The following is a 27,216-nucleotide window of genomic DNA, read 5'->3' on the forward strand; positions in this document are numbered from 1 at the left end:
TACTAGGCTGCGACAGTGAAAGTTATACAGCAAAGGAACAAAAAAGTGACCGCCACTGGTTAACTTATTTACAATTATTTACATGGCAAGGCTAGAGGTACACGTGAATACTCCAGCCTGCACTACAATGACACAACACACAACTCTGTGACCGAGTCAACGGGGTTCCAAACAGCACTCCCAGGTGACTGTCATCCGGACGTTAAGTACTGGAGGTGGTCCATCAATTATCCAGTCGGAAGGTGTGTAGAGACTCCACCCAGATACCTAGCAGCCACGCCCAGGTGTCCACCTCCTAGGAGAGAAAAAAGGGAAAATACCGCCACCATCCTCCGGTGGGAGGCACAACACCAACAAACACATCACTGGGTCATAACAATGTGTAATGAGAGTGTGAGTAATGTGAATGTCTAAGTTGTGGGATAAAATTGAGGCAGAGGCAGCCAGAAGGGGACAGAGGGGGGGGTAGCCTCCTCTGCACCCTGGTGACATACCCCTACTCCAAGGTCCTGCATGTGTGGGTGGTTGTGGTGGAGCGGGAAGAGGGAGGCAGCTGGAGATGGGGAGGGAAGGAAGGGAGGGAGGGGCAAGTGACCCTTCCCTAGGGCCAGCTCCCCCGCTGACCCCAGTAGGCACCCCCATACTCCGCGACCCGCCAGGGAAAGGGGGCCCAGGCCCATCCAGACCGGGGCCCAGCGCAGCAGCGCCTCCCGGCCCCACAGAGCCCGGGACAGTCCTCCCAACCCCACCACAGAGAAAATTGCACCCACCCCACCATCCACTCATCTTCCAGACTACATAAGACAATAAACACCCAGGCTGAGATCTTCCTCCACCTCTCCTGTATCTCCCCCTCCTGCAGAGGGAGCTCCTGAAGAGAGGAAAGCTCCTGCAAGATGTGACAATCTCCCCCACCAGTTGAAGAGCCCCCCAGGTGGCTCGATGCACCGGCGGCACCCCGCTCCAGGGCTGGGCCCCCATGCACCCACCCGCCCACAACCCCGGCAACACACCAACCAGGACCCAAGCCCCCGAGGCCCGGTCCGGGTCCCAGCCCAGAGACGGAGCGCCCCCAGAACCTCACGCCCATCCCGGACCCACCCAGGGGCAGCCAGGCTACCAGGTCAGTAACCCACGTCCGTCAGCACAGACCCTCCCCTAGCCCCGCTGCACGCAGCCGCGAGGAAACAGTCACCTGAGAGCCAACAGAGCCCCTAACCGGACATGACCGCTACCCCGGGTTGAGCCCCCCAAGGAAAATGCCTTGGTCTTTAAATCAATTTAAAGCACTTATCATAAATAAAAATAGATGCAGCTTACTGGTAAGTTGTTATGGCGAGCTATTTTTAGAACAGGCCCGCGGGCGACTCATGTGGTCCTTGCGGGCAACCTGGTGCCCGCGGGCACCGTGTTGGTGATCCCTGGCTTAGGTTCTAGAACGTGTCTTGACTCAGTTGTCCAGGGGGTGGGGGGCTTCGAGACTGTGATTATCGATCTGAATATGAATGGTGTTTTGTTATTGGACTCCTGTAGTAATCACAGCTTTTTCCATAACCTACACAACATTCAGGCATATGCGTATTCATGAGTGCACTTGGCACCGGGACACCCTAGGTCACAGGCCAGCGACTGATTTTGTAATTATATCATCACATCTGCAGATGTAGATATATCTTAGATTGTATGGTGAAGAAGTACTTTGGCGGCAGCGTAGAGTAGCGATTAGCAATGTTATCTCACGGAAAGAAGGGTGCTCAAACCGTACCTGGTCTTGTGTGTGGAATTCACATGTTCTCCCTGTGACTGTGTGGTACTGCAACTTCCTCCCACAGACCAAAGAAATGCATGTTGTGTAAAATACTTATTCTAAAGTGGCTGTATATGTGAGCTAGATAAAGTGTACGGAATAAAGTACTGTAGGAATACCACCACTTCCCCTGCCGGTGGCGGACTCCCTCAGGTGTCGGTGCGTTGGTGGTTCTTTGTGTCTGGGGGTGGGCGTCCAGGTACACACCGGCTCACTCCTTGGCGGCCGCTTATCGGGGCCTGGAGCCTGGGGCTCGCTCGGGCCCCTTCGGGGGTGGGGTGCCCCCGGCCTCTCGGCCTGGGGCTCGGTCACTCAGGCACAGCTGGCGGCCGGCGGAGCTCACGGGCGCGTCACTGCAACTCCCCCTGGCTTCTGCTCCGCGGCTGCTGAGTGAACCTTCATCTGGGACTCTCCTCAGCTCTTACTGGAACAGTGGCGCGGCTGCCCCTCTGTTGGTCTTCCATGGTTTCTTGTGTTCTGGGGGCCTCTGGATGTCTGGAGTTTTGATCTCCTCCATACCTGCCTCACACCCTGGAGGACGGGGCTGTGGCCCCCCCACACTCCCTAGCAGATCGTTACATGGAGAAACCTTTGGAATACAAGCGCGCTGATCCACACAGGTATGCACACGGGTGTTCACTGCTCGTAGACCCAAATTACACCTTTCTTGGCTGCTACCTCGAAGCACATCTGTCCTGCGTGCTGCACAACAACATTGAATATTTAGTATTTACTGCTGTTTACACTTAGCTAGATTAATGCGATGGTGTTGTGTTTAGTATGTTGCTTTGTTTCTTTTTTTTTTTTTTTGTCTTTTTTTGCTTGTTTTCTATTCTTCTCTCAACAGGTGATCCAGGAGATTTTTATTTTTTTTCTCCCCCCCTTTCTCACTGTCCCTCTCCCCTTCTGTTTTTCCTTTCCTTCCTCTTTCTTTTTCCCTTTCCTATCTCTCACTCATGTCTGTCCCGTCTGTAACATCTGTAAATAAAATATAATAAATAATAAAAACAAAGATCGACCAAATGGACCAATACGGCAATGCCACGATGATCCATTTGGCAAAGTAAATCCATTGGGTATCCTTGTTGGTCTTCAGACAACAATTCTGATGGCTAAAGAACCAAATGGGACAGGCGGAAAAAAAAAAAAAAAAAAAAAAAAAAGGAATATATGGTTAAACAATATTGTTAGGGTGCCTGGGTCGTCGACCCAGTGTTTTGTGTTTTTGGTTCTTTGATTTTGTTTGTTTCATTATAGTCTAGCTTTGCCTTATGGGTTATACGATTATTCTTAGTTTAGGTTCTCTGTGTGGGTTTTGTTAGAGTTGTAGTGTTCTGGTTTTCTGTCTGTGATCCATAGTTGCTGTCTCCCCTGTCTGCTTTATCCCCGTGTCAAGTCTGCGTCTCTGTGTTATGTTTCCTGTTTTACTTTGAAAGTCCGTGCCTCATGTTAATGCGTCTGGTTTCGCTTCCTTTGTCTCGTTAGGCCTGATTTGCCCCAGCTGTGTTTCCCTCCTGTCTCTCATTCCCTGATTGCTCCCTCTATATAAGCCCTGTGTTCTCATCTGTTCGTGTTGTGATTGACCCTCATCTTGCTGTGTGGCCCGCCCGTGTTACTGTTATTTTCAGTTTAGTATTTGTATTCTCAGTTTTGCTAGTTCTGTGTTTGCCATCTAGCAATAAATCTGAGTTTGAGTTTACTTTCTGCCTCTGAGTGTCTGCGCATTGGGTTCTCCTTACCACCACTCCTGCCTGCACACAGCCTTCATATGACAAATATACACTATGGGGTCCTTAAGTTTTTGGATAATTACTCATTTTTTGTAATTTTGGCTCTTTACACTATCGCAGTGAGTTTTAAATCACATCAAGATTTTAATTCAAATAGTTTCACAAAAGTACTGTGTGAATTGCTTAATAATTAGAGCCATGTTTTTACATAGTCTCCATTTTCAGGCGTAATTGGATAATTGCCTGACAGGCAATTTCAAGGCCAGGTGAGGCTCTGTTTCCTTCTCATTTCCAGGTTAGGTAGATAAACGATCTGCAGTTGGTTCAGAGAGATAAGCTAGCTTTTTATTGGAATATAAGGAAGTGTCTGAAATTGAGAGCAAAAACTTTAGGAGGCCAATGTGGTATATTCTAAGACTGAATGCTGAAGCATATCACATCATTTGTCAAACATGGCGGAGGTGATGTCATGGTATGTCCACATGTGGCTGCAAGTGGAACTGGGTCATTAGTGTTTATTGACTGAACTGTTAAAGACGAATGCAATAGATTAAATACGTCTGCAATACAATCACATTGAGATTGTTTGATTCAAAATCCACTGTGTTGGTGGGGCAAAATGACCACAAAAAAAAAGTCCAGTAATTTCTCCTGTGCCCACACTGAGGATATATGGCAACCGGAGACCACAGAAAATGAATGACATTTCATGACTTCTGGTAAGAATGATCAAAATAACTGAAGGCGAGGAGATGGTGGGCAGGACCTGAGAGAGATTTTTCTCTATTTCCAGGCAAGTTAGTGAAGGGACTACCAGTGAGAGTGAAAAATACCACTGACTGACATGACACATGACATGGTAGTAAGTACAGTGCACATGCAGATTTATGGATAACTGTGCTGGTAGGTATGTCAAACGAAGCCATCCACTAGAAGAATCATGTGCCTTGTGTATGTGACTTTGACTCAAGCAGATATACCCTCTCACCAACATGAAAGATTGAAAAAGGTACCTCCACATTTAAACACGCAACTTGTTTTATGATTATGGGACCATTACAATGGTACTCTTTATGTATGTGTGTACCTCATAGCATTCACAGTAGCGCTTAAGGCAGCCAGAGCGTTTACAGTTGCAGCCTTTGTTGTGCCAACCTCTGACTGCTCCTGACTTCACACCAGCAATTTTTGGCCTGAAGGCATCTGGGTTATGACCTAAACACCACTACATAATGACAATATGGGTATCTTATGGTTAGAATAAGAAAGAAGCACAAGCTAAGCAAAATATACACATACATACATACATACACACACACCATCTACATACTGCAATTTCCAGGTGGAAACAACACAGTTTATAAAATTGTATTTTTGGAGGTGCACACCTCCAAAAATACCACATTGGTTGTACAACATTGGTTGTACTGATACTACTTTTTGTGGATGAGGCTCCCGGTCTTGGAAATATGCTTTAAGCACTTTGACGACTTTTCAAAAATGGTTAGATTGCTTGATAAGAATATCAATACGTAAGAAGAAATGTTCCATCCAAGAAAGTGTTAAACTAAGTCTCAACTTGGGTTCAGATCTGCCAATTTTAATACCAGTCAATCCATCTGGCATCTCATTGACATATACAGTATACGTACAGATTTTTCATTATTTTCTTAGATGTTAAAACTAACTCACACAAACATTAATGGGGTTTTTGACTTGACCATGTTTTCAAAAAGCACTGCCAACCTTAATCGCCTTGAGACGCTTCATTTCATGCTCTGCATTGTTGTGGCAGTTAGAACAGTCACAGTTGCTGCACATCACTCCATTGGAAAAACACTCACAGTAGCTTAAAGAGAAACACAGAAATACACATCAAACAACAATTACCTTTAAAATGTAATTTGTAAGTGTCTGTTAGTAACATTACACAGTCAACTGGAGGGAAAACTTCATGCAAATCCAAACATTTTAAGGTGAAGACTTGGTTTAAGGTTAGGAGAGAATGCTCAGTTATGATGTAATGACACAAATTTCAAAGCATAGTTTCACCTTAAGTTACAGTCATGTTGGAGACCCTTGGGCCTAATCTGTGTGGCCATGTCCAGGCGTTTTACATGTGGTGCCAGCCAAAAGAAAGAATTTAAATTCTGGGTTTTCCCTCCCGTGTCCCTGCTCTTTGTTCTAGTCATTTTTTTCAGGAGCAAACATATTTTATCCTCAGGTTTTTCAACTTTTTTGTACGTTCCCGCAAATCTATCCCGATAGAAATTTGCAAGTTTTTATATTGTATTATGTGCAGGTAAAAATACCTTTGCCGGCCCACAGAGAGTAGATGTGGGTGAACTACTCCCGTGTGTGTACAGTTTCCTCTGGACAAGCCCCACTATAGCCTTTCTCATAGAAAACCCAGTTTTGCGCTTTGATACACCCACTTGAAACCTGTGTTGGATAAGTAAATTAAGCCAAACTAAATTAAGAGATGCTCTGCCCACCCTACCCACAGAGCCCCATGGTTTACCCACAAATACCCACTGTGGGCTTGCACAGGCATGTAGAGTATACAGCAAATTTTTCACCAAAAGTGATCAATTTCAGTGAATGCTGATTAGGCTTTATTTGCGTTGCTCCATGTGAATTAGTGTCAGTTCGCCTCACTGCATAGACTTTGTATGTAATCACATGATGCAAATGTCCTTTACATTTGTTGTAAAAGCACAATGAGCCTGTAATAAATTACCATCAAGCACATCTTATCGGTGACTCCCACCCAACCCCCTGAGAGTGACTTGATTTATTTTTCATATCTTTGGCAGGCCATATTTAATGAATCCATGCATAATACTTAATATTACAAATTCAATACTTAAAATAATCTCATACTATGAAAATTGTCATCAGCCCTCTTAACTCTTAAAGCCACATGAACAACATTTTAGTGTTAAATTTTAGTTATTGGTTAATCTTCTAGTGTTTAGTGACATTGTTTTGAAGTAGAAAAGCAATAGTATGATGTCTACTCACAGTTTGAGGCATTGTGATCTGGTACAATGGCAGGGCTTCCTGGACTTTGAGTCACAAAACATGCCAACATTTCTATAAGGGTAAAAATTAAGAATTTATTCCCATTAAATAATATACATATACTATTGGTAAAAATAAAAAACAACAAAAAACAAAACATAACAAGGAATTCAAGGATTTTTTTTTAAAATGTATGACAGTGTGCACACACACATAGACGCACACACAAGCTTTATGTAAATGAAGCACAGACAAATCTAAGCTGAAGCCAGGGAGGCATATATAATTCTAGTGTGTCATTAGTCGGCTAATTAACACTAATAAGTACACCATCAGTGAAAAGTTTGGACACACCTTCTCATTTAATGCCAAAAAGTTTATTCTGTCCATCAGCTGACCCAACCTGGTTCACTGGGGAAACCTGCAGTCAGCTGAGACTGAAAAAGTCACTCGGATGAGTGACAAAAAGTTTCTCCCACTGAAAACGCTACGTGCAGATGAACAGAATCAACCTTTTTGGGATTTCCTTACCTGAATGATTAAGCATACATCACCTTCTCATTTAATGTTTTTTCTTTTTTTGTGACCATTTACATTGTAGATTCACACTGAAGGCATCAAAACTAAGAATGAACCCATATGGAGTTTGTGAGTAAACAAAATAGTTTGAAATAACTCAAAACATACTTTACATGTTTTGGCCACCCTTTGCTTTGATTACTGCTTTGCACACTCTTGGCATTCTCTCGATGAGCTTCGTGAGGTCATCACTTGAAATGGTTTTCCAACAGTCTTGAAGGAGTTCCCTGAGACGCTGCGCACTTGTCGGCCCTTTTGCCTTCACTCTGCGGTCCATCTCATCCCAAACCATCTTGATTGGTTTTAGGTCAGGTGACTGTGGAGGCCAGGCCATCTGGCGCAGCACTCCATCACTCTCCTTCTTGGTCAAATAGCCCTTACTCAGCTAGGTTTGTTTGGGGTCCCTGTCCTGTTCAAAAATAAAAGATAGTCCAACATCATGTCGCTGCAGGATGGTGTGCTGGCCACGCTGGTTCAGTGTGCCTTCAATTTTGAATAAATCCCCACCAGTGTCACCAAAGTACACCCACACCATCACACCTCTTCCTCCATGTTTCACAGTGGGAACCATGCATCGCACAAAGACATGGCAGGTGGAACCAAAGATCTCAAATTTAGACTCATCAGACCAAAGCACAGATTTCCACTGGTCTAATGTCCATTCCTTGTGTTTCTAGGCCCAAACAAATCTCTTCTGCTTGTTGCTTTTCCTTAGTAGTGGTTTCTTAGCAGCTATTTGACCATAAAGGGCTGATTTGTGCAGTCTCCTCTGAAGAGTGGATGTAGAGATGAGTCTGCTCCTGGAACTCTGTGTGGCATTTATCTGGGCTCTAATCTGAGATGCAGTTAACATGCGATTTCTGAGGTTGGTAACAGATGAATTTATCCTCAGCAGCACAGGTGACTCTTGGCCTTGTGAGTCATGTGAGCCATTTTCGTGTACAGTTTGATGGTTTTTGTGACTGCAATTGGGGACACACAGTTTGCATAATTTTCTGGAATGACTGACCCTCAGTTCTTAAAGTAATGATGGACTGTCGTTTCTATTTACTTTGCAGATAGTTTCATGCCATAATATGAATTCAGCTGACAGTTAGGGCTGTCAGCTGTGTACCAATCTGACTTCTGCACAACACAACTGATAGTCCCAACCCCATTAAGAAGGCAAGACATTCCACAAATGAACGCTGACAAGGCACACCTGTGTCGTGAAAACCATTTCAGGTGACTACATCATGAAGCTCATTGGGAGAAGGCCAAGGGTTTGCAGTGCTCTCAACTAAGCAAAGGGTGGCTACTTTCAGGAATCTAACATATAAAACATATTTAGAGTTATTTATCAATGTTTTCTTCGCTGCATAATTCCATGAGGCATGTTGTATAAATGCTGTCTGTTAGATTTTTCCTCTCTCCTAGTCTTCACACTCACTTACAGAGTATTTTAACAGAGCAAATTTACACTAAATTTGCTCTGCTGTTTATATTTTTCTTTTCCAGCTGTAAATAAACAGAATGACAATGAAATGTGAACCCGGCCTATTAACTAAAGGGTAAACTGCTAATATGCTCAAGCCATTAACCCGAGTGCTCAATGAGAAAGGTAGAAGCCACAGTGTCTCATTCAGGTCTGTGCTGTTGTGTATTCTAGGGAATGAGCCTCACGGCTTCCTCTTGGCTAATTATCAGACATTCAAATCTTTTCTCTGAAATGGGTGGTACTAGCAGCCTTTCAAGTTAGATTTACAGTTTACAGATTCTACAACATATGTGCATTATTGGACCTTTAAGACAACAGCAGTTACTGTTGATTTTTTTCCCCTACTTGGTCAGTATATTAAGCACAATGCTCACACTTTGGTTTCAGTTTCACAGTCCTAACCTTGTGGGAAGCTGCTTTTTGAATGTCTGATCTTGAGCCTCGTATAGTGGACCAGCTGTCTGGTGGTACAGGGGAAATAAAAAAAAAAAGACTTAATACATGACTGATGAAATATTAGAAATTCAGTTAATCAACTGATCATTCAAAATGGGAAAAAATAATTTCTAAGTAATTCCTACCTGACTGGAAGTCCCCAGTACAGTCACTTCTGATAAACACAAAAGGAAAATCACCATCTACAGAAATCCCAATTTAATCAACAACTGTAAAGTGCCATAGCTGATTTTTAAAAATTAAAATCAGCTATGGCACTTATCGGTTACAACTGTGTTGCAAGAGACTATAGGAACATAAACTGAGCTTGCAACATCTGTAATAACTATTATGACATCTTTATGTTTAAAAATCACAATTTTCTACTTTTTCTTTTTCTATGTCCAGGTTTGTTGGTGAAAATGACTTAGTCCTATCTTCTTGCTGCAAGGAAAGGAAATTCAGCAAAAAAAATAAAAAAATAAAAAAATCCTGGTTTAAACTCTGGCAAGGGCCTTTCTGTGAGGAGCTTGCATATTTTCCCTGTAAATATATGGGTTTCCTGTGGGTACTGATGATTATAAATTGAGAAAAATTGTTTAAAGCATATAGAATGAAGCTATAATCTAAAGTGCTTTTAGTGGCCAGTAAGACCCTGAATGAGATCAGCACTTAAGAAAATGAATGGATGGATTGTTGAAAATGCTAATTTTTCTCGTGGCAATGTACAGGTGATCGTTAAATATACTATAAAAGTGATTATACTTCCACAGAACAGACCAGAGGTCATGGAAAAAATACAGCCACGGAATGAAAAAAGTGATATACATACAAAGACAATTGCCAGACATAATAAAATACTTATAAAATAAACATCCACGTATCTAGTCTTGTCTTTGGCTGCTCAATCTGAACACACAAGTGGTGCTCTGTTATTGGACTTCTGTGCAGACCATCAAAAAGGATGGAGTGCCCACTCTGGGTCAGATATGAGTTGGGAACCCAAATGGAGGAGTTTAAGCATCTCAGGGTCGTGTTCATGAAGGAACCCCAAAGGCTTTTTGATTAAATTTCTGGAGATGCATTAGTAGATGAAGACTGTAGTAAATTCTTAAAAATAAAATACAATAAAAATAAAATTGTGCGATGAGGAAGCAATCTCAAAATACCAGCTAGGCTGGAAGCTATCTAGGCTGGAACTTGTTTGAAAGCCAATATAAGATTAATATTAAAAATGCTAATAGCAGGTCACTATTTTCAGGAGGAGGTTAAAAAAGAAGTCCTGTTAAAATGAGTCAGATAAAACCATAAATCAAGGTTTAAGACTTGCTCTTTTATGTGTCAGACTTTATCTTATGGCTGGCACAAACTAAACTTGAAGCAATATTATAACCTCTAGTACGTAAATTTACCATAACCTTTCCCTTGAGTTAGAGTGTCATTTCTTTGAGCTGATGCAGATTCCATGGTAAGAAGCACAGGTCCTTGCTGTTGTGGATTAACTAGCGCCAAGTGCTCACCTCCGTTGACCATACACACCATCTATAGGGTGATAAAATAATAAGAGCAAACAAAATTTCTTATTACTTCTATTTTAATTTAAAACTTCAGTTTACCATTATACATTAGACAAAACTTCAGAATGAATTCAGGCACAAAAAATTATTAGAAGCAACATGGCCAGAGAAAGCCATTAATATTGAGCTACTCCAAGTGACACAAAGTAGTTGAAGTTGAATTTTTCTCAGCAATAAGAGTGACTCCACACAGTATCCTCAGAGGGAAAGATACTGCTGCTTTACATGAAAGTGTAGAAAACGTAGTAAATGTAATTACAGGGCTACCTAGACATTCAGAGCCTGTAATGCTGCCAGCAACCACTCCTCAGCAAAAAGTGAAATGTGGGACAATGTGATGTGCAACAGCGAAATTGTTTCCTTTAACAATAGTGCTGGAGTAAATATAGTTTGCTCAGGTGGTTGTCACAGGGGTAACCAAAAGCTTTGTTTTTCTTCTGATTTCCTGAGACAAATACATTTGATATAAATGCAATTAAGCCTGGCGGGGACATCTCTCCTCAATTGTATACTTACCTCATTTCCTTGTGTCAATAACTCTCACCAGTTCATCTTTAGCCAGCCTCAGTCTCACCCTGGATTCTCCACCACCATTCCCTCGCTTTGCTGTCACACCAATTAAATATTCATTGCTTAACCTACCTGTCCTCCTGCCGCCCGTCTCAAAGCTTCCTCAAACTCAGGTTGGAGAAACAAACTATAATTCACCAGTCTGCTGCTCACTTGGCCCCCCAAACCTGAAACTACCGCACCTGCGAGTAAGCTATCACTTCAAGTCTTTCTCCAGCCTTCTGATGCTCGGTTCACTTTTCTGATCACTAATCTCTCTCTTCCTGTGTTACAGAACCACTCGCCCCCGTGAATCCCTGTTCCGAGCCCTAGTGTTGTTTCACGTAATTCTCGCCAGTAAACTGTCTCCTGCGTCTCCCAAGTCCCTGTGTCTTTTCAGGCGATTGTCACTAGTTAACTGTCACCTACCTCTGTGCAAATAAAATCTATGAAATTGTTCACTGTCTCCGTGTGGTATCTGCACTTGGGTCCATATCTCGTACCAGCCTCTGGGCCTTGTGGCACAGCTAAATCAAGTTAAATATTATTCTGATGTTTTTCAGTTCCTCACATCACAATAAGATTATTTATGAAATCAAAACTTTAGTCTATATATCTTTAACTAAGCGATGCAAAATATTACTTTCATAATATGAGAAGTTTCCAAGTTAAAGGCCGTCAAATACATGGGAAATGGGTCATAATTATTTTTCTATCTATCCATCCATGCATCTTCTGCTTATCTGAGGCAGGGGCAGCAGCCTAAGCAGAGAAGCCCAGATCACCCTCTCCCCAGCCACCTCCTCCAGCTTGTCCGGGACAACACCAAAGTGTTCCCAGGCCAGCCAAGAGGTATAGTCTTTCCAGCGTGTCCTGGGTCTGCTCTAGGACAACCTCCCGGTGGGACATGCCCAGAACACCTCACCCTGAAGCCACCCAAGAGGTGCCAAGGAGATGTCCTTGTCAGATGCCCGAACCACATCATCTGGCTCCATTCGATGTGGAGGAGCAGCGGCTCTACTCTAAGACCCTCCTTTCCGACACCCTGACATAGACTTTCCCAGGGGGGCTGAGGAGTGTGATCCCCCTATAATTGGAACACACCCTAGGGTTCCCCTTTTTAAAGATGGGAACCACCATCCCGGTCTGCCAATCCAGAGGTACCGCCCCTGATCTCCACGCAATATTGTAGAAGCATAACAACCAAGACAATCTTACAACATCCAGAGCCATCAGGAACTCAGGGCAAACCTCATCCACCCCTAGGGGCCCTGCCACCAAGGAGTTGTTTAACCCAAAACACCACTTGGGTTCAGATCTGGGAGGCTGTTCCTCCCAATCACGCTCCTCCAGATCTCACTGTTTTTGCCCACATGACCGTTGAAGTCTCCCAGTGGGACAACTAAGTCCCCAGGTTGAGCACCCTCAAGCACACTGCCCAGGGACTCCAAGAAGGCTGGGTACTCTGAACCGTCGTTTGGTGCATAAGTGCATACGACAGTCAGGACCCATTCCTTGAACTGAAGGCGCAGGGAACAAACCTTCTTGTCCAGCGGGAGAAACCCCAATATACAGGCAGCAAGCCGAGGGAATACTAGGATACCCACTCCAGCCCGCTGCCTCTCACCAAGGGCAACTTAGAACTGGGACAGAGTCCAGCCCATCTCCAGGAGCCCTGCGTTGAGGCGAGCCCGACTATATCTATCATGGTACCTCTCAACCTCACACACTAATTCAGGCTCCTTCCTCACCAGAGAGGTGATATTCCATATGCTAGTCTTGGTAGCCAGGGATTGGTCTGCCAGGGCCTCTGCTCCTGGACACCGCCCGACACACATATCGTCCCCGACCCCTAAGGCACCTCCTGTGGGTGGTGGGCCTACAGGAGGATGGGCCTATGTCCCGTTTTTGGGCTGTGCCCAGCCAGGCTCCATGAACTAAGGCTTAGCCACCAAACTGGTTCCAGGACAGTGCACCAGTAACCCTATCCCAGACAGGGTGAACTGTTCCTTGATCATATACTAATAGGGGTCTTTTGAATCGCTCTTTGCCTGGTCCCTCATCCAGGACCAATTTGCCTCCTACCAGGGGGACAACATAGCTCCTGGGAAACGTGGGACACACAAACCTCTCCACCACGATATGGTGGCGATTCACAGAGGGCCTAATTATTATTTTTCAACATTTCTCAGTATAGAGGTAAACAAATTCATTATTTTCAGGTCAGAGATAGATATTTAAGCTTTGTGGAAAAACTGCTATCAGAACAATTTTACTGGATATCATAATCTAAATTTCTTTTCTTTCTTTTTTTGTTGAGCATGATCTGTTTTTGTCACGGTTCACGAGGCGAGCTGTATGGAATTATTAAAGGACCCAAAATGCGGCACAACTGAGGTGAGGAAGCTTTTTTGAAGGAACGTGCTCAAACAACAAAGGCGAGGGTGGCGAAAAACAGAACTGAATAAAACCTAAACTGAGAAAACTAAGCATAGAAAGCAAACCAGAAACAGAGATGCAGGGAGCGACGACCAGAGACGACGGAGGGAGATAAGCAGACGAACCAGCCATGCACACGAGAAAACAAAGGGCTTAAATACACACAGGGCAATCAGGGAATGGGAAACAGGAGGGAGACACGGCTGGGAGTGATTGGACATAACGAGACAAGGGGAAGTGAAACTAGAACACTGACGGGAGACGCAGACCTACAACATAAAACAGGAACTCACACATGCAAAGACACAGACTAAAGCTACGTCCACACGTACCCGGGTATTTTTGAAAATGCAGATTTTTCTATGCGTTTGCACCTTTCGTCCACACGTAAACGCGTTTTTGGTCACTGAAAACGAAGATTTTTAAAAACTCCGGCCAGGGTGGATATTTTTGAAAACTCCGTTTTTGCATTTACGTGTGGACTAGAAAAACAGAGAAAATGCAGGTCAAAGGTGTGCACATTTTTTGACGTCACCCTGTGCGCCACGTTATTGTTTCGGTGAAATGAATTTCTATAATACTGTTACTGTTAATTGTACTCTCTGCAGTGTTTAAATGCTTACATATACACACAGTTACTGTCCCTCCACACATACGACTCGGTTCTGCTTCTATGCCCCAGCTTTGTTTACTTTTTCCCACCGAGGCTTCTAGACTTCTGATTGGTCAACATTTCTGCACGGTTAGGAATCTAGCGCCACCTGTTGCTTTGGCATGTTCATAGCAGCGTTTTCCTATATTTCTGCCTTTATGTGTGGACGGGATTATTTTTTAAAACGAAAACGGAAAATCTCCGTTTTCAAAAATACCCGTGTATGTGTGGACGTAGCCTCAGAAACACGGACTTTACCCAGAGGAAAACCACAGACAGAAATGACTAAACATTAACTGAGGAAGAACAGAACCAAACACCAAAATATATCACAACAATAGAAAACAGAAAACGCTGGGTCAAAGACATGACATGACAGTTTTTCAAGTGAGAATGAGCCACATACATCTATGCATTCATATTCTTTACACTTTAAACAGTTTATCTACCATGTCTATGGACTGTGAGAGGAAGCTCGAGTGCTCAGAGGAAGCACCACATGACATGGACAACATGCAAACTTCAAACAGAAAGAGATGTAAAGCCTGTTTGAAACAAGAGCCTTCTTACTGTGAGGTGAGGCTCCACCTAGCACTATTGTGCACACTGTTTTACTATTAAAGCTATGATACATTATGTGATACTGATGCTTAAAACTGGGTATAGAGGGGGAAAAAAATCATGCTCAGTATATTTGTTGCAGTTTTAACAGCACTTAAATGTGTTTCTGAGTCCTGAAAATTACATGAGGCAAATTCCTGTATTCAAAAACATTGTGCCTTAAAGTCTGCACTGTTTTTTTTATTATTATATTTAATACAGGCCTTGCAGTCTACTAGAAGTTCCACAGATAATTCAACAATACAAATACATAATTATCAGTGTGTTAATTACATGCAAATTGCTTGAATATTGTTTACAAAATAATCATATTAGCATAATAAATTCTGTGTGGCTATAGAGAGCTGACATCTGGTGATGTTCTTTTAGTTTACATACAAGAAGGCAGGGATAAAGTGTTTTCCCTGTAGGAACACTGTACATGGATGCAAAATTAAACTTGACCTGCTGAAATCTAGTCTTTCTTACTGAATAGAGAGAAATTTGTTAAACTTACAGGGTGTGTGATGTGAGACATGGCTTCAGTCAATCCCTCCTGAAACTGTTGATGATCCATGGGAAAAGGCTTGTGTAACTCACCCTGAAAATACACAAATATACAAACGTCTTGCATTGTTTATAATTTGCTTTCAAGGAGCCAGAGTTTATTTTTTAAATGCACAACAGAACACTGTCAGTCAAGACTGGAATCCCCAGAGCCTGGGCCTCAAAAAAAAAAACATTGAAGCAGCACGGCATCATCTTGACAGAGAATTGAACAAAAGACAGCCAACATCCAAAGAAGAATGCCCTTCGAGAAGCCTGGAGGAGAAAGCTTTCCTAACAGAGTTCAGGCTACATTATAGAAAAAAGATTCTCATACCAAATATTACATTTCAAGCTCATTAAAGCTCAAAAACTCTGGGTTGAAATGTTGAATGCGCTGAAATACATCGAATTATTTACCTGAAAGCCAAAGTGAAGAACTGTTGAAAGCTGAACTTCACACAGAAGAAGTTTCAAAGTTGAAAAGTAGCTGAACATCTTTAAAATGTACATTAGAAAAAGCTGACTAATGACAAATGAAAATGGAAAAAAATTGAAAATACAAATCTGATTAAATATTGAAAGCTCATCTTTAAATAACTTGAAAAGTTAAATTATGTATTTTACATTTCTAAACTCAAGAATCTCCAATGAAGAACCAGAATATTTGCAGAAAATCTGCTGTGTGTGTGTGTGCGCTTGCATGCGTTTGTGCACGTGTGTACCTGTGTGTGTTTGTGATTTGGATCTCAATACTGTGAATGCTTAATCAGCATTTACACAGAACATTGGAATGTCACCTTTGTGGTGGAGAAGAACCCTGAGCTTGTGCAACTTAAGAGGTACAGGCTACATACAGTGGAATATATACCCAAATATTGGTTAATAAAGTACTTCATATATTTCTTAACTCACAGTAAATCCTAGAAAATGGTTAATTGAACTAACCGGCATCATGCTGTAGAGACTGTGTTCATTGGTACACCAAGAAGCAGAAACTGAGTTGTGATGGCTGCCATCTGGTGGAGCAGGCACAGGGCTGAGGAAACAAGACACATTACTTTCCTTTCACAAAGGTCCAGACATAAAAAGCAAGGTTTAAATCTTCATACTTATCAGAGTCATTTTGAATAACACACCAGCAAAAAAATTGATTGTAGTTCAAAAGTAGTTAGTTACTTAATGTGTCTATAATGTGTAAAGCTTACCCACTGACAAGGTGGTACTGGCTCAACTGTGGCTCCAGGAAGCAGTCTGAATAAGTCAGCTGACACTGAGTCGACTGATATGGATCAATGAAAGAATCAATATGATACCTTAAGTTGAGAGGGTCCAACATTTCTGATTGGACAGTATGGTGATGAGGATTGGGAACTATCCCTGGCAAACTGATGTTTGAAGTAGGCCCAGACCAAATGGGGATCTCTATTGAGATTGGACAGACATTATTGAGTCTCTCAGAGCAGCAACCTTTTGAAGAAGAATCAGCAGTATCATCATGTTCCTCGTTGTACTGTGGCTGTAGCTCTGTCGCAGGGCTATTCATCCTGGCAGAATAGAAAGACCTGCTTTAATAAAACATCCATCAAATACATCAATAGTGAATTTTGGATTTTTAAAGCTGAAGATTCAGTTCAACTGCCAAGTTGGCTTTAATAATATATCTGAAGACAGTTAAACACTACATGTATATAGGCTCATTTACACCTTGAAGCCTTGCTTTTCAAAGGCCGACATACAAGTCACTGTCTGTGAAGCTGGATTTAAGAAATAAGCGCTTAAAGTTTTTAGAATATTTTAGAATATTTTTACTATAATTATGTATTTTATGTCAGTGCAGAACAACACCAGGTTGGGTGGTTAATTGGGGTTAAAAGACTTACATTAGTTTATGTTAGCTAACTAAGAACCAACTACAAGATGCATTTCCTGAAGAAAATGCAGTGTGAATGCTGATAGCAGAATGGTTTGAGCTGAATTTTTAATCATTGTTGAATATTTGGTGAAATAACTTTCAAATGAGCTGAAATACACTGAATCGTTCACCTAAAAGTCAAAGTGCAGAACTGTTGAAAGCTGAAGTTTACACAGAAGAAGCTCATATTCCTTAAATCACTTGAAGAGTGATAATATGTATTTTAAAATGTCTAAACCCAAGAATCTTAAAAGAAAAAACAGAATATCTGCTGTGTGTGTAGATCAGTGACTTCTTGTCAAACAGGAAGTCAATAAAATAAGGCTTAAGTGATGGACAGCAGCCTCTTGCCAGAGGACTGTGTGACAAACTGTTTATGTGAGGGGTCGTCAGCATATTCTTAGCAGAGATGATGACGTGCTGTATTTGCAATTCTGCTTTTGTTGCTTCCTCAAGCTTGACTCAAGCTTGTCAGTTTGGTGAACCAAACAGATTCTCCTCACACAGTCCTAATTTATAAAGTGCTTTAGAAACCTGAACATTACAGCTAACAGGTTTGTGCTATATAAATAAATAAATAAATAAATGAATAAATAAACTATAACTAACAGGTGGATTTTCCCATGTCAGTGGAGCTAGCCAGACAATAAAGATCCACTTACTGCTTAAGAGATACACAGAGAAGGTGGACAGCATGGCTGCAACCATTTGTCGACACTACAGGAAGCTATGGGGGCAATATTGCCTATATCATCTGCCAACACTGCACTCAATACTAACGAAGAACATAGCGCGAACAGCAAAACAGCACGATGGAAGAAAACGAAAGCAAGGATTTTATAAAAAAATGTGAAAGCATTTCACAAAAAACGTTAAATGTAAACTTCGAAAACTTGTTGTTTTGGACTGGAAAATAAAATCCTTTTTTTGTCAGAAGCCATTTTTAGTTTCGTATTTGCACATTATTTTTTGTTTAAATACTACTAGAATTTTAATTTGTATTACCTAATTTTTTTAAAACTTTTATTCTAATGGTCTTATTGAGAAATGCTAAAAATAAATTTATTGTCAAATTCATGTGTTTCCTGGGTCATTATTTTAAGGTTTTGTGAGACAGGACAACAGGGTGAGATTCACAGGTGGGCAGACTTGAACAGGTGAGGTACTGGTGCCTAAAAGAGGAGGCTGCCCACAGGAAGTAGGGATAAAATGTACTGAAATAACTGATATTTATATAGCACTTTTCACAGAATAAGAACCACAACGTGCATCACAATAATGTCAAACAGATGTACATAAAACAACACAATCGATCATACAGCACAACTCTAGTTAAAAGCCAATCTAAATAAATTTGTCTTTAGGTGCTGTTTAAAAGAATAAACACAATCAAGGCAACGTAAACATGGAGGCAAAGCACTCCACAACCTGGGGGCCACTGCTCTAAAAGATCTATCTCCTCTGGTCTCAAAACGTGTTTGTAGGACCAACAGCCTTTGATTAGATGATCTCAGGTTGCGAGAGGGAGCATGGGGTTCTAAAAGATTGGAAATGTAAGCAGGAGCATCATGATTCAGAGCTTTAAAAGTCAGTACTATGATTTTCAAATTGTAAAATGCACTGGAAGCCAGTGAAATGAGAATAAAACTGGTGTAATGTGCTCTCTTTTTCGTGTCTTTGTTAAGAGCCTTGCAGCAGCATTCTGGACTGACTGGAGACGGTCAAGATTCTTTTTGCTCAAACAAAGAAATAAAATAAAATCGTCTCTTTTTGCTTTTCATCCGTAAATACTCTGCATACTCTTTCATGTGATTCAGTTTATTTTGAAAAGACTCAACAGCATCTTGAGCTTTATTGTGAAAGTTTTATATTGAAAATAAACAAGCGGACAGGGGATGGTTTTACTGTCGTTGTTGTTGCTAATGACAACGTATAAAAACAGGTGCTTGTCTGTCTGTAGTGTGGTTATATTAAATATAAGAGAAAGAGAGAACTTTAAGAAATTAATATAGCCACTACAGTGACCATCAAAACGATGAAAAAATATTGCCGTAAACAGCTTATTTTGCGACACCACGAAACAAACTATAGCATAAAATGAAACATAGATGTTTTTATAAACAGAACAACATTTAACTTTGTTCACGATTCTCCAGCAACAGTATTTCAGAATGACTGAAATTATTGTTCATTTTTACTGTACAACATTCATTACACAGTCACATATGATAATATATTGTCAAATTCAGCACAGTTCGTAGAGTAACCACCTGTTTACTGTCATAGTTCCTGTGTTTGTCTCGCTGCATTTGCTACATTTATCAAGACAGTCAAATTCTGTTTACTCAGCACTTAGAGTAACCACCTGTTTACTGTCACACCCCAACTCCGATGAGAGCTTCCACTATTTTGTAGCCTACTTTTTAAATTTATAATGTGTTCTGCGGTAAAATATCTGCGGTGTAAAGAGAATCCGTTTTATACATGAGAGGCCGTTGAGCTCATTCTACTTCAGCTGGTATCTCGAAATGTTAACTGGTTCATTAAAAGTCAGACGTTACGTTATTCCGATTAGCCTAGGTTAATGTATCCGTTAACCTAACGGTACTTATAATTAATCATTTTGACATCTTTACCTGAATATAAATCAGTTACACAATGCTAACTAATTTTTAAGTTTTAACCACACAATGTAGCTTATTGGTGACTTACACAAATAACTGTGAATACTTACCTTACTACAGCGGTTTCTTGGGTCTCCTAACCTAGCCTTTCAAGACAGCCAGAACACCGGACGTTACTACGGTTACAAACGCGGTTCTACATGTATACATTACGATCAGTTACACGTGTGTTCACCGTTTGGATTCAAGTGTGAAAAAGATTGTGGCCGTTACTGACAGACTGCTGCGCTCATAGCCTACTTCAAGGAGAAGAACTGCGGGCTTTATGAGCGATGCTGGTGTGCAACACATCTATTTACTGCCTCTTTTCTTTTATCACTCACAATTTTATTTTGCCCTCAAAGTGATTCCCGAAATTTATTCCAGTAACCGTTTCACAATAAAGGCTTTTTGAGGAACAGTGAAGGGCTTCTATTACCGCGAACGGCTACAGGGCTTTTAGTTTGAAACAGATACAGGAAGTGTTCGGCTTTTCATCGGTCGCTTAATGCACAGGTGGTCTTTAAAGTAATAATAATTAAAAATAAAAATAAAAGAATCGAAACAGAAATGGGCAGTTAGGTAAAGATGATGGAATATTTAATCGATAAGTGATTTTCCAGCTTCAACGCAGTGTTGTCACTGATGGAGATTTTACACCGGAAATTTAAATCCCTGACGGAGTCTCACCCATTTCAGTGAAGAAAATAAGAAAAATGAAGGAGACTGTCATCAATCTCCAGGCCCGTTGTATGAGAGATAACCTTGTCTTTTCAGGTATGTTGGAGAGGACTCAGAAGAAACTATTAAAAACTTCATCCAGACCCACCTAAAGCTTCCAGAGGACACCATGAAGAACATCAGCTTCGATATAGTCCATTGTCTCTGAACCAGGAGGCCTGGGGCCCGGAGGCCACGTCCAATTGTCGCCAAATTTGACCATTTCAAGCAGAAGGAGCAGGTGAAGAGTCACGGTTAGGGAGCTGAAAGGAATAGACTTCAGCATAAACGACCAGTTCTTTAAGAGATCGTCTATTTACTTTTGTATTTCCACATCACAGTGTCAGGTCTGTGTCTTTGTGGAGGTCTCATGTTTCCTTTTTTATTTTGATAGTTCCTTGTCCTATGTTCAGTGTATTCAGTTTTGCTTCCTCCCCGTCTTGTTATGTTTGATTAGTCCCAGCTGTGTTTCCCTCCCGTTTCCCATGCCCTCGTTACCCCCATGTGTATTTGAGCCCTGGGTTTTCCTCTGTCTGTTGTCATGTTGTGCATCCTCACTGCTGTGGTTTCCCTTGTGCTCCTGTCTAATTCCTAGTTCTCAGTCCCAGGTTTGTTTTCTTGTTGTCTAGTGTGAGTTTATTGTTTCCCAGTGTTTTAATTCTTAGTTTCCATGTTCAGAGTTTTGGTTTGTTTTGGGGTTGTTTTTTTTTAGTTTATTTAATGGAGGATTTTTCAGCAATAAACCATATTTATTATAGTATAATGTAACCAACATACCTCTGTTTATAAATTGTATTTATTATAATAGCAACCAGCATTCCTACCCCTAGACATACCTCCTACTCAGTGTGCACTACCACTGATTACATTGCACCGTATATTGCACTGATCACTTGCTCATTACATTGCACCTGCTCCTTTATATGGTACATATAACTTGTACTTATCGGTGTAGATACTTGCATTATTACATACATTCCCTGTGTAGGCATCTCTTAAATTTCAAGGTTTTTTTTCTAAAGGAATTTTAATGTAAAAATCTACATGCTGCTAACAGAGAGATGCCAAACTGTGTTTCCTTGTTCTTGTAACAGTGACAGTAAAGATTCAAATTCAAATTCAAATTCAAATTTTATTTGTCACGTACACAGTCATACACAGTACGATATGTAGTGAAATACTTGGACAACTGCTCGTGACCTAAAGAAAACAAAAAAGGAAACGGCTATGAATAAGATAGGAAATAAATATGAAAAATTAAAAAGGGTAAATTTAACTAGGAAGGAATAAAATATAAATTAAGGTTAAAAATGAAATAACTGTACAACACAAATTAGAATGAAGGGTAAATTTAACTGGGAAGAATAAGATAAAATATATAAATTAAAGTTGAAAATAAAATAACTGTACAACAAAATACACAATATAGAACTATATAAGAATGTATGAAGAAATCTAAATATAAATAAATATATACACAATAACAGCAGCTGTACAAGTATTAACCGGAAATGAAGAATATAGTGACCAGTGTTGTGCAAAAACAAAGTCCAGAAAGTCCAGTGTGTGTGTAAGAACTGTATGTGTGGGTCAGTACTGTGTGGTGGTGTGATTGAGAGACCGTATCGCCTGCGGGAAGAAGCTCCTCCTCAGTCTCTCTGTGTTGGTCTTCAGGGAGCGGAATCGCTTTCCTGACCTCAACAGAGAGAACAGTCTGTTGTTGGGATGGCTGAGGTCCTTCACGATCTTCCTGGCCTTGGTCCAGCACCGCCTGCTGTAGATTGAGTGCAGGTCAGGGAGCTCGGAGCGGATGGTGCCCTCAGCTGACCGCACAACCCTCTGTAGAGCTCGTCTGTCCTGCATGGTGCTGTTCCCGAACCAGGTTAAGATGTTTCCCGCCAGGATGCTCTCTATGGTGCACGAGTAAAAGTTCCTGAGCACCTTGGAGGGCAGTTGGAAGTCTCTCAAGCGTCTGAGGTGGTAGAGACGCTGTCGGGCCTTTTTCACCACGGTGTTGATGTGACAGGACCATGACAGGTCCTGCGTGATGTGAAGATCTATTCTATTCTATTCTATTCTATTCTATTCTATGCTATTCTATTTAATAAAGCTGCCGTTTTCAATTAACTTCCTGTGCTGTGAGTCCTGTGTTTGGCTCCTACATCCTGCCTGCCACATAGCAAACCTTGACAGATAAATCGCTGACAATTACTGTCAATGACATACACACACGACAAGTGTGTACACGCTAGCTTATATAAGTTGATATGCACACACATAATCAGACAACACCAAGCACCACTCTTGTCTACATATTACACTTTTATGGAACCTTTTTTTTTTTTTTTTTTACAAACGTATGACGTACGAAGTTTGTCACATGGATGTGCATGAAGCTGGCTACAGACAGAAGAGTTTAAAGATATTTAACAAGTTTTAAAAACTACAGGCAGATGTTGTTTTATTACAAGAGACTCATAGGCCTGTCACAGCTACAGATGAACTTAAAACACCTGAGTGAATGTGAGAGCGAATGGTTGTCTGTGTTTCTATGTGTTAGCCCTGCGACAGACTGACGTCCTGTCCTGGGTGTACCCTGCCTCTCACCCTATGACAACTGGGATAGGCCCCCTCTCCCCCCGCGACCCTGAATAAGAGAATAAGGATAAGAGAATGGATGAATAAATGATTTATACTTAACAAAAAGTTATATATTGTAAATATATATGGCCCAATGTTGATGACCCCTCATTCTTTCACGTGTTTTTTTAGTGCACTCTCTGAACACCAAGATTGCTCACTTGTTCTTGGGGGTGATTTCAGCTTTTGACTAAATGAAGACATTGACAGGTTAAGTACAGCACGAACTCAGCACAACTGGCAATCGACACATATAGATAAACCACCTTTTGCTGCAATTACAGCTGCCAGTCTTTTAGGGTATGTCTCTACCAGCTTTGCACATCTAGAGACTGAAATACTTGCCCATTCTTCTTTGCAAAACAGCTCCACAACTGCCCTGTGACAGCCTCAGAGGTTGTCTAAGAGAATATTAGGAGCAACAACACCATGAAGTCCAAAGAACACACCAGACAGGTCAGGGATAAAGTTATTGAGAAATGTAAAGCAGGCTTAGGCTACAAAAAGATTTCCCAAGCCTTGAACATCCCACGGAGCACTGTTCAAGCAATCGTTCAGAAATGGAAGGAGTATGGCACAACTGTAAACCTACCAAGACAAGGCCGTCCACCTAAACTCACAGGCCGAACAAGGAGAGCGCTGATCAGGAATGCAGCCAAGAGGCCCATGGTGACTCTGGACGAGCTGCAGAGATCTACAGCTCAGGTGGGGGAATCTGTCCATAGGACAACTATTAGTCGTGCACTGCACAAAGTTGGCCTTTATGGAAGAGTGGCAAGAACAAAGCCATTGTTAACAGAAAACCATAAGAAGTGCCGTTTGCAGTTTGCCACAAGCCATGTGGGGGACACAGCAAACATGTGGAAGAAGGTGCTCTGGTCAGATGAGACCAAAATGGAACTTTTTGGCCAAAATACAAAACGCTATGTGTGCCAGAAAACTAACACTGCACATCACTCTGAACACACCATCCCCACTGTCAAATATGGTGGCGGCAGCATCATGCTCTGGGGGTGCTTCTCTTCAGCAGGGACAGGGAAGCTGGTCAGAGTTGATGGGAAGATGGATGGAGCCAAATACAGGGCAATCTTGGAAGAAAACCTGTCTGCAAAAGACTTGAGACTGGGGCAGAGGTTCACCTTCCAGCAGGACAACGACCCTAAACATAAAGCCAGGGCAACAATGGAATGGTTTAAAACAAAACATATCCATGTGTTAGAATGGCCCAGTCAAAGTCCAGATCTAAATCCAATCGAGAACCTGTGGCAAGATCTGAAAACTGCTGTTCACAAACGCTGTCCATCTAATCTGACTGAGCTGGAGCTGTTTTGCAAAGAAGAATGGGCAAGGATTTCAGTCTGTAGATGTGCAAAGCTGGTAGAGACATACCAGCTCTACCAGCTGGTAGAGACTGGCAGCTGTAATTGTAGCAAAAGGTGGTTCTACAAAGTATTGACTCAGGGGGCTGAATAATTACGCACACCCCACTTTTCAGTTATTTATTTGTAAAAAATGTTTGGAATCATGTATGATTTTTGTTCCACTTCTCACGTGTACACCACTTTGTGTTGGTCTTTCATGTGGAATTCCAATAAAACTGATTCATGTTTGTGGCTGTAATGTGACAAAATGTGGAAAAGTTTAAGGGGGCCGAATACTTTTGCAAGCCACTGTATTTCATGTCTGTGTGTTCCACATCCTTTTGTCAAACTCATGTTGTCATGTTTACGTCTCATTATGTTCCCTGTTTTATTTTGACAGTCTGGTGTTCCATGTTCAGTGTGATTAGTTTTGCTTCTCTTGTGGCGTCATGTTCCTTCGTGTCAGCTGTGTTCTCCATGTGTTTCCACTTCCCTCATCACCCTTCTGTGTATTTCAGTCCTCTGTCTCCCTTTGTTCATTGTTGGGTTGTCTGTTTATCTCGCCTCATGTTTAAGGATTTTCATGGCTCCTCAAGTCTCGGTTTTCCGTACTCCTGTTTAGGTTCATGTTTATGTTTATGTCATAGTTTTCATGTCTTGTTCTAGCTGTTCCCACTTTAGGTTATCATTTAGTCTTTGCCTGTGTTTGCCTTTGTTTTGTTTTGTTTTTCTCTATCAGCCTAAATAAACTGATTGCTTTTTGTTATACCTCAGTTTTTCCTCCCGTGCATTCTGTCTCTGGGTCCATACCACAACACACCGGCTTCTCAGCCGTGACTGTTTGCAATTTTTATTGAACCACTAGCAGCAACAGCAATTAGACAGCCATAGTGATTAAGGGCATAAAATGCAAGAATGTAGAACATAAAATCAGTGTTTATGCTGATGATGTGTTGCTTTTTCTCCAGCATTCACAAACCACTCTCTCTGAGATAATTACATTAATAAACTCTTTCTCAAGCATTTCAGATTATTTGATAAACCAGTTAAAATCTACAGTTCTTGCGATTAATTGCTCCTTTCATAATCCTTCTTCACCCCACAGCAATCTGGAAATATTAAATATTTAGCTTTAATGTTTCTACTAGGTTTGCAGATTTAACTAAATTAAACTACATCCCACTTTTAAAGAAAGTAGAAGATGATCTAGATGGAAGTCTCTATCCATATCACTCATGGGAATGGTTGCTTCAAAAAAAAATAATTATGGTCTTGCCAAGATTCAATTATTTATTCTCAATGATCCAGAGGCCACATCAGAATTTCCTTCAGTTCACTTACCAGCCCCACTTCAGAGCTGAGGATGCCATTATCTACCTGCTCATTTGTGTCTATGCCCATCTGGGCCAGCCGGCGAGCATGGTGACGGTCATTTCGACTTTTCCAGTGTATTCAGTATCACTAGGCTGACCTTCCTGGGTGATAAGCTGATAGCAACACAGGTGGATGCCTCTTCTGTGTCCTGGATTGTTGATTACCCAACAGGAAGATCCCAATATGTGCGTCTTCAACATTGTGTGTCTGATAAGGTGATCAACAACACAGGGGTACCACAAGAGAGCGTCCTCTCCCCCTTCCTCTTCAACACAGACTTCAGCCACTGCACAGAGACATGCCATCTTCAGATGTGTTCTGATGACTCTGCGGTGGTTGGATGCGTCAGTGAGGGTGATGAGACAGCGAACCAGTCTAACAAAGACCAAAGAATTGATATTGGCCTTTAAGAGGACCAGGAAACCTGTGACCCTGTATTTCAACTGAGGGGGTTGATGTGGACATTGTGGAGGGCTATAAATACCTTGAGTACACATTGATAACAAACTGCACTGGATTAAAAACACCACTGCACTCTACAGTCATCTCTATTCTCTGAATCAGCTGAAGTCTTTTAACATCTGTTGGACAATGCTCAGGATTTTCTATGAGTCTTGCATGTTGGGACAGCAGTTTGAGGGCTGCAATCAACAGACTCAATAAACTGATCTACAAGGCCAATGTTGTGGGGGTGGAGCTGGACTCCCTTACAGTGGTTTTGGAGAGGCGGATGTTGTTTAAGATAAGGACAATGCTGGACAATACCTCCCACCTACTCCATGACGTGCTGGCCAGTCACAGGAGCATGTTCAGTATTCTATTTAATATCTGTAATAGTCTGGATATTTATAATCGAGCTATTTGTATACATGTATTCTGATTCCTATTATGGTGAGGGGCTGTTTTTCTGATCAGTCTCCTGTCAGTCCAGAGAAGTTACTGACGGACTTCACGGCCACTCAGCTTAAGAACCCTGCAGACACTGTCAACCAAATAACTTTTCACCACATCCACTATCTTGATGCTGCTAAAAAAGGATGCTAACAAACCAATACCTATAATTGCTCATTTTGAATATTACAAGAACAAGAACTAGTGAAAAACAAAACAAGGAACTAAAAGGAACAC

The 27,216-nt window shown here is 41.6% G+C and overlaps 1 protein-coding gene across 4 annotated transcripts in view; it reads right to left on the reverse strand.

The window, feature by feature from the left end:
• The window catches only part of tesmin (testis expressed metallothionein like protein), a 28,853-nt gene extending 8,509 nt beyond the window's left edge, over positions 1-20,344 (reverse strand). The window contains exons 1-10 of one of the 4 annotated variants that reach the window (XM_085462841.1): positions 20,065-20,343; positions 16,624-16,962; positions 16,364-16,454; positions 15,387-15,470; positions 10,471-10,594; positions 9,199-9,255; positions 9,020-9,074; positions 6,562-6,633; positions 5,284-5,386; positions 4,625-4,762 (exon numbers count right to left, since the gene is read on the reverse strand). In XM_085462841.1, the coding sequence (XP_085318967.1) occupies positions 4,625-4,762; positions 5,284-5,386; positions 6,562-6,633; positions 9,020-9,074; positions 9,199-9,255; positions 10,471-10,594; positions 15,387-15,470; positions 16,364-16,454; positions 16,624-16,961 (1,062 nt within the window). In that variant the 5' untranslated portion in view covers position 16,962; positions 20,065-20,343. Of the gene's footprint in view, positions 1-4,624; positions 4,763-5,283; positions 5,387-6,561; positions 6,634-9,019; positions 9,079-9,198; positions 9,256-10,464; positions 10,595-15,386; positions 15,471-16,363; positions 16,455-16,623; positions 16,963-20,064 lie in introns of all 4 variants that reach the window. The other 3 variants (XM_085462843.1, XM_085462842.1, XM_085462844.1) reach the window with 3 other exon arrangements.
• Between the last annotated feature and the right edge of the window lie 6,872 nt (positions 20,345-27,216).

Source organism: Copadichromis virginalis, linkage group LG7, assembly GCF_057382275.1.
Source record: "Copadichromis virginalis isolate Kocher_CV1m ecotype Utaka linkage group LG7, C_Virginalis_male_GT1.1, whole genome shotgun sequence".
Classification (NCBI taxonomy): domain Eukaryota; kingdom Metazoa; phylum Chordata; class Actinopteri; order Cichliformes; family Cichlidae; genus Copadichromis; species Copadichromis virginalis.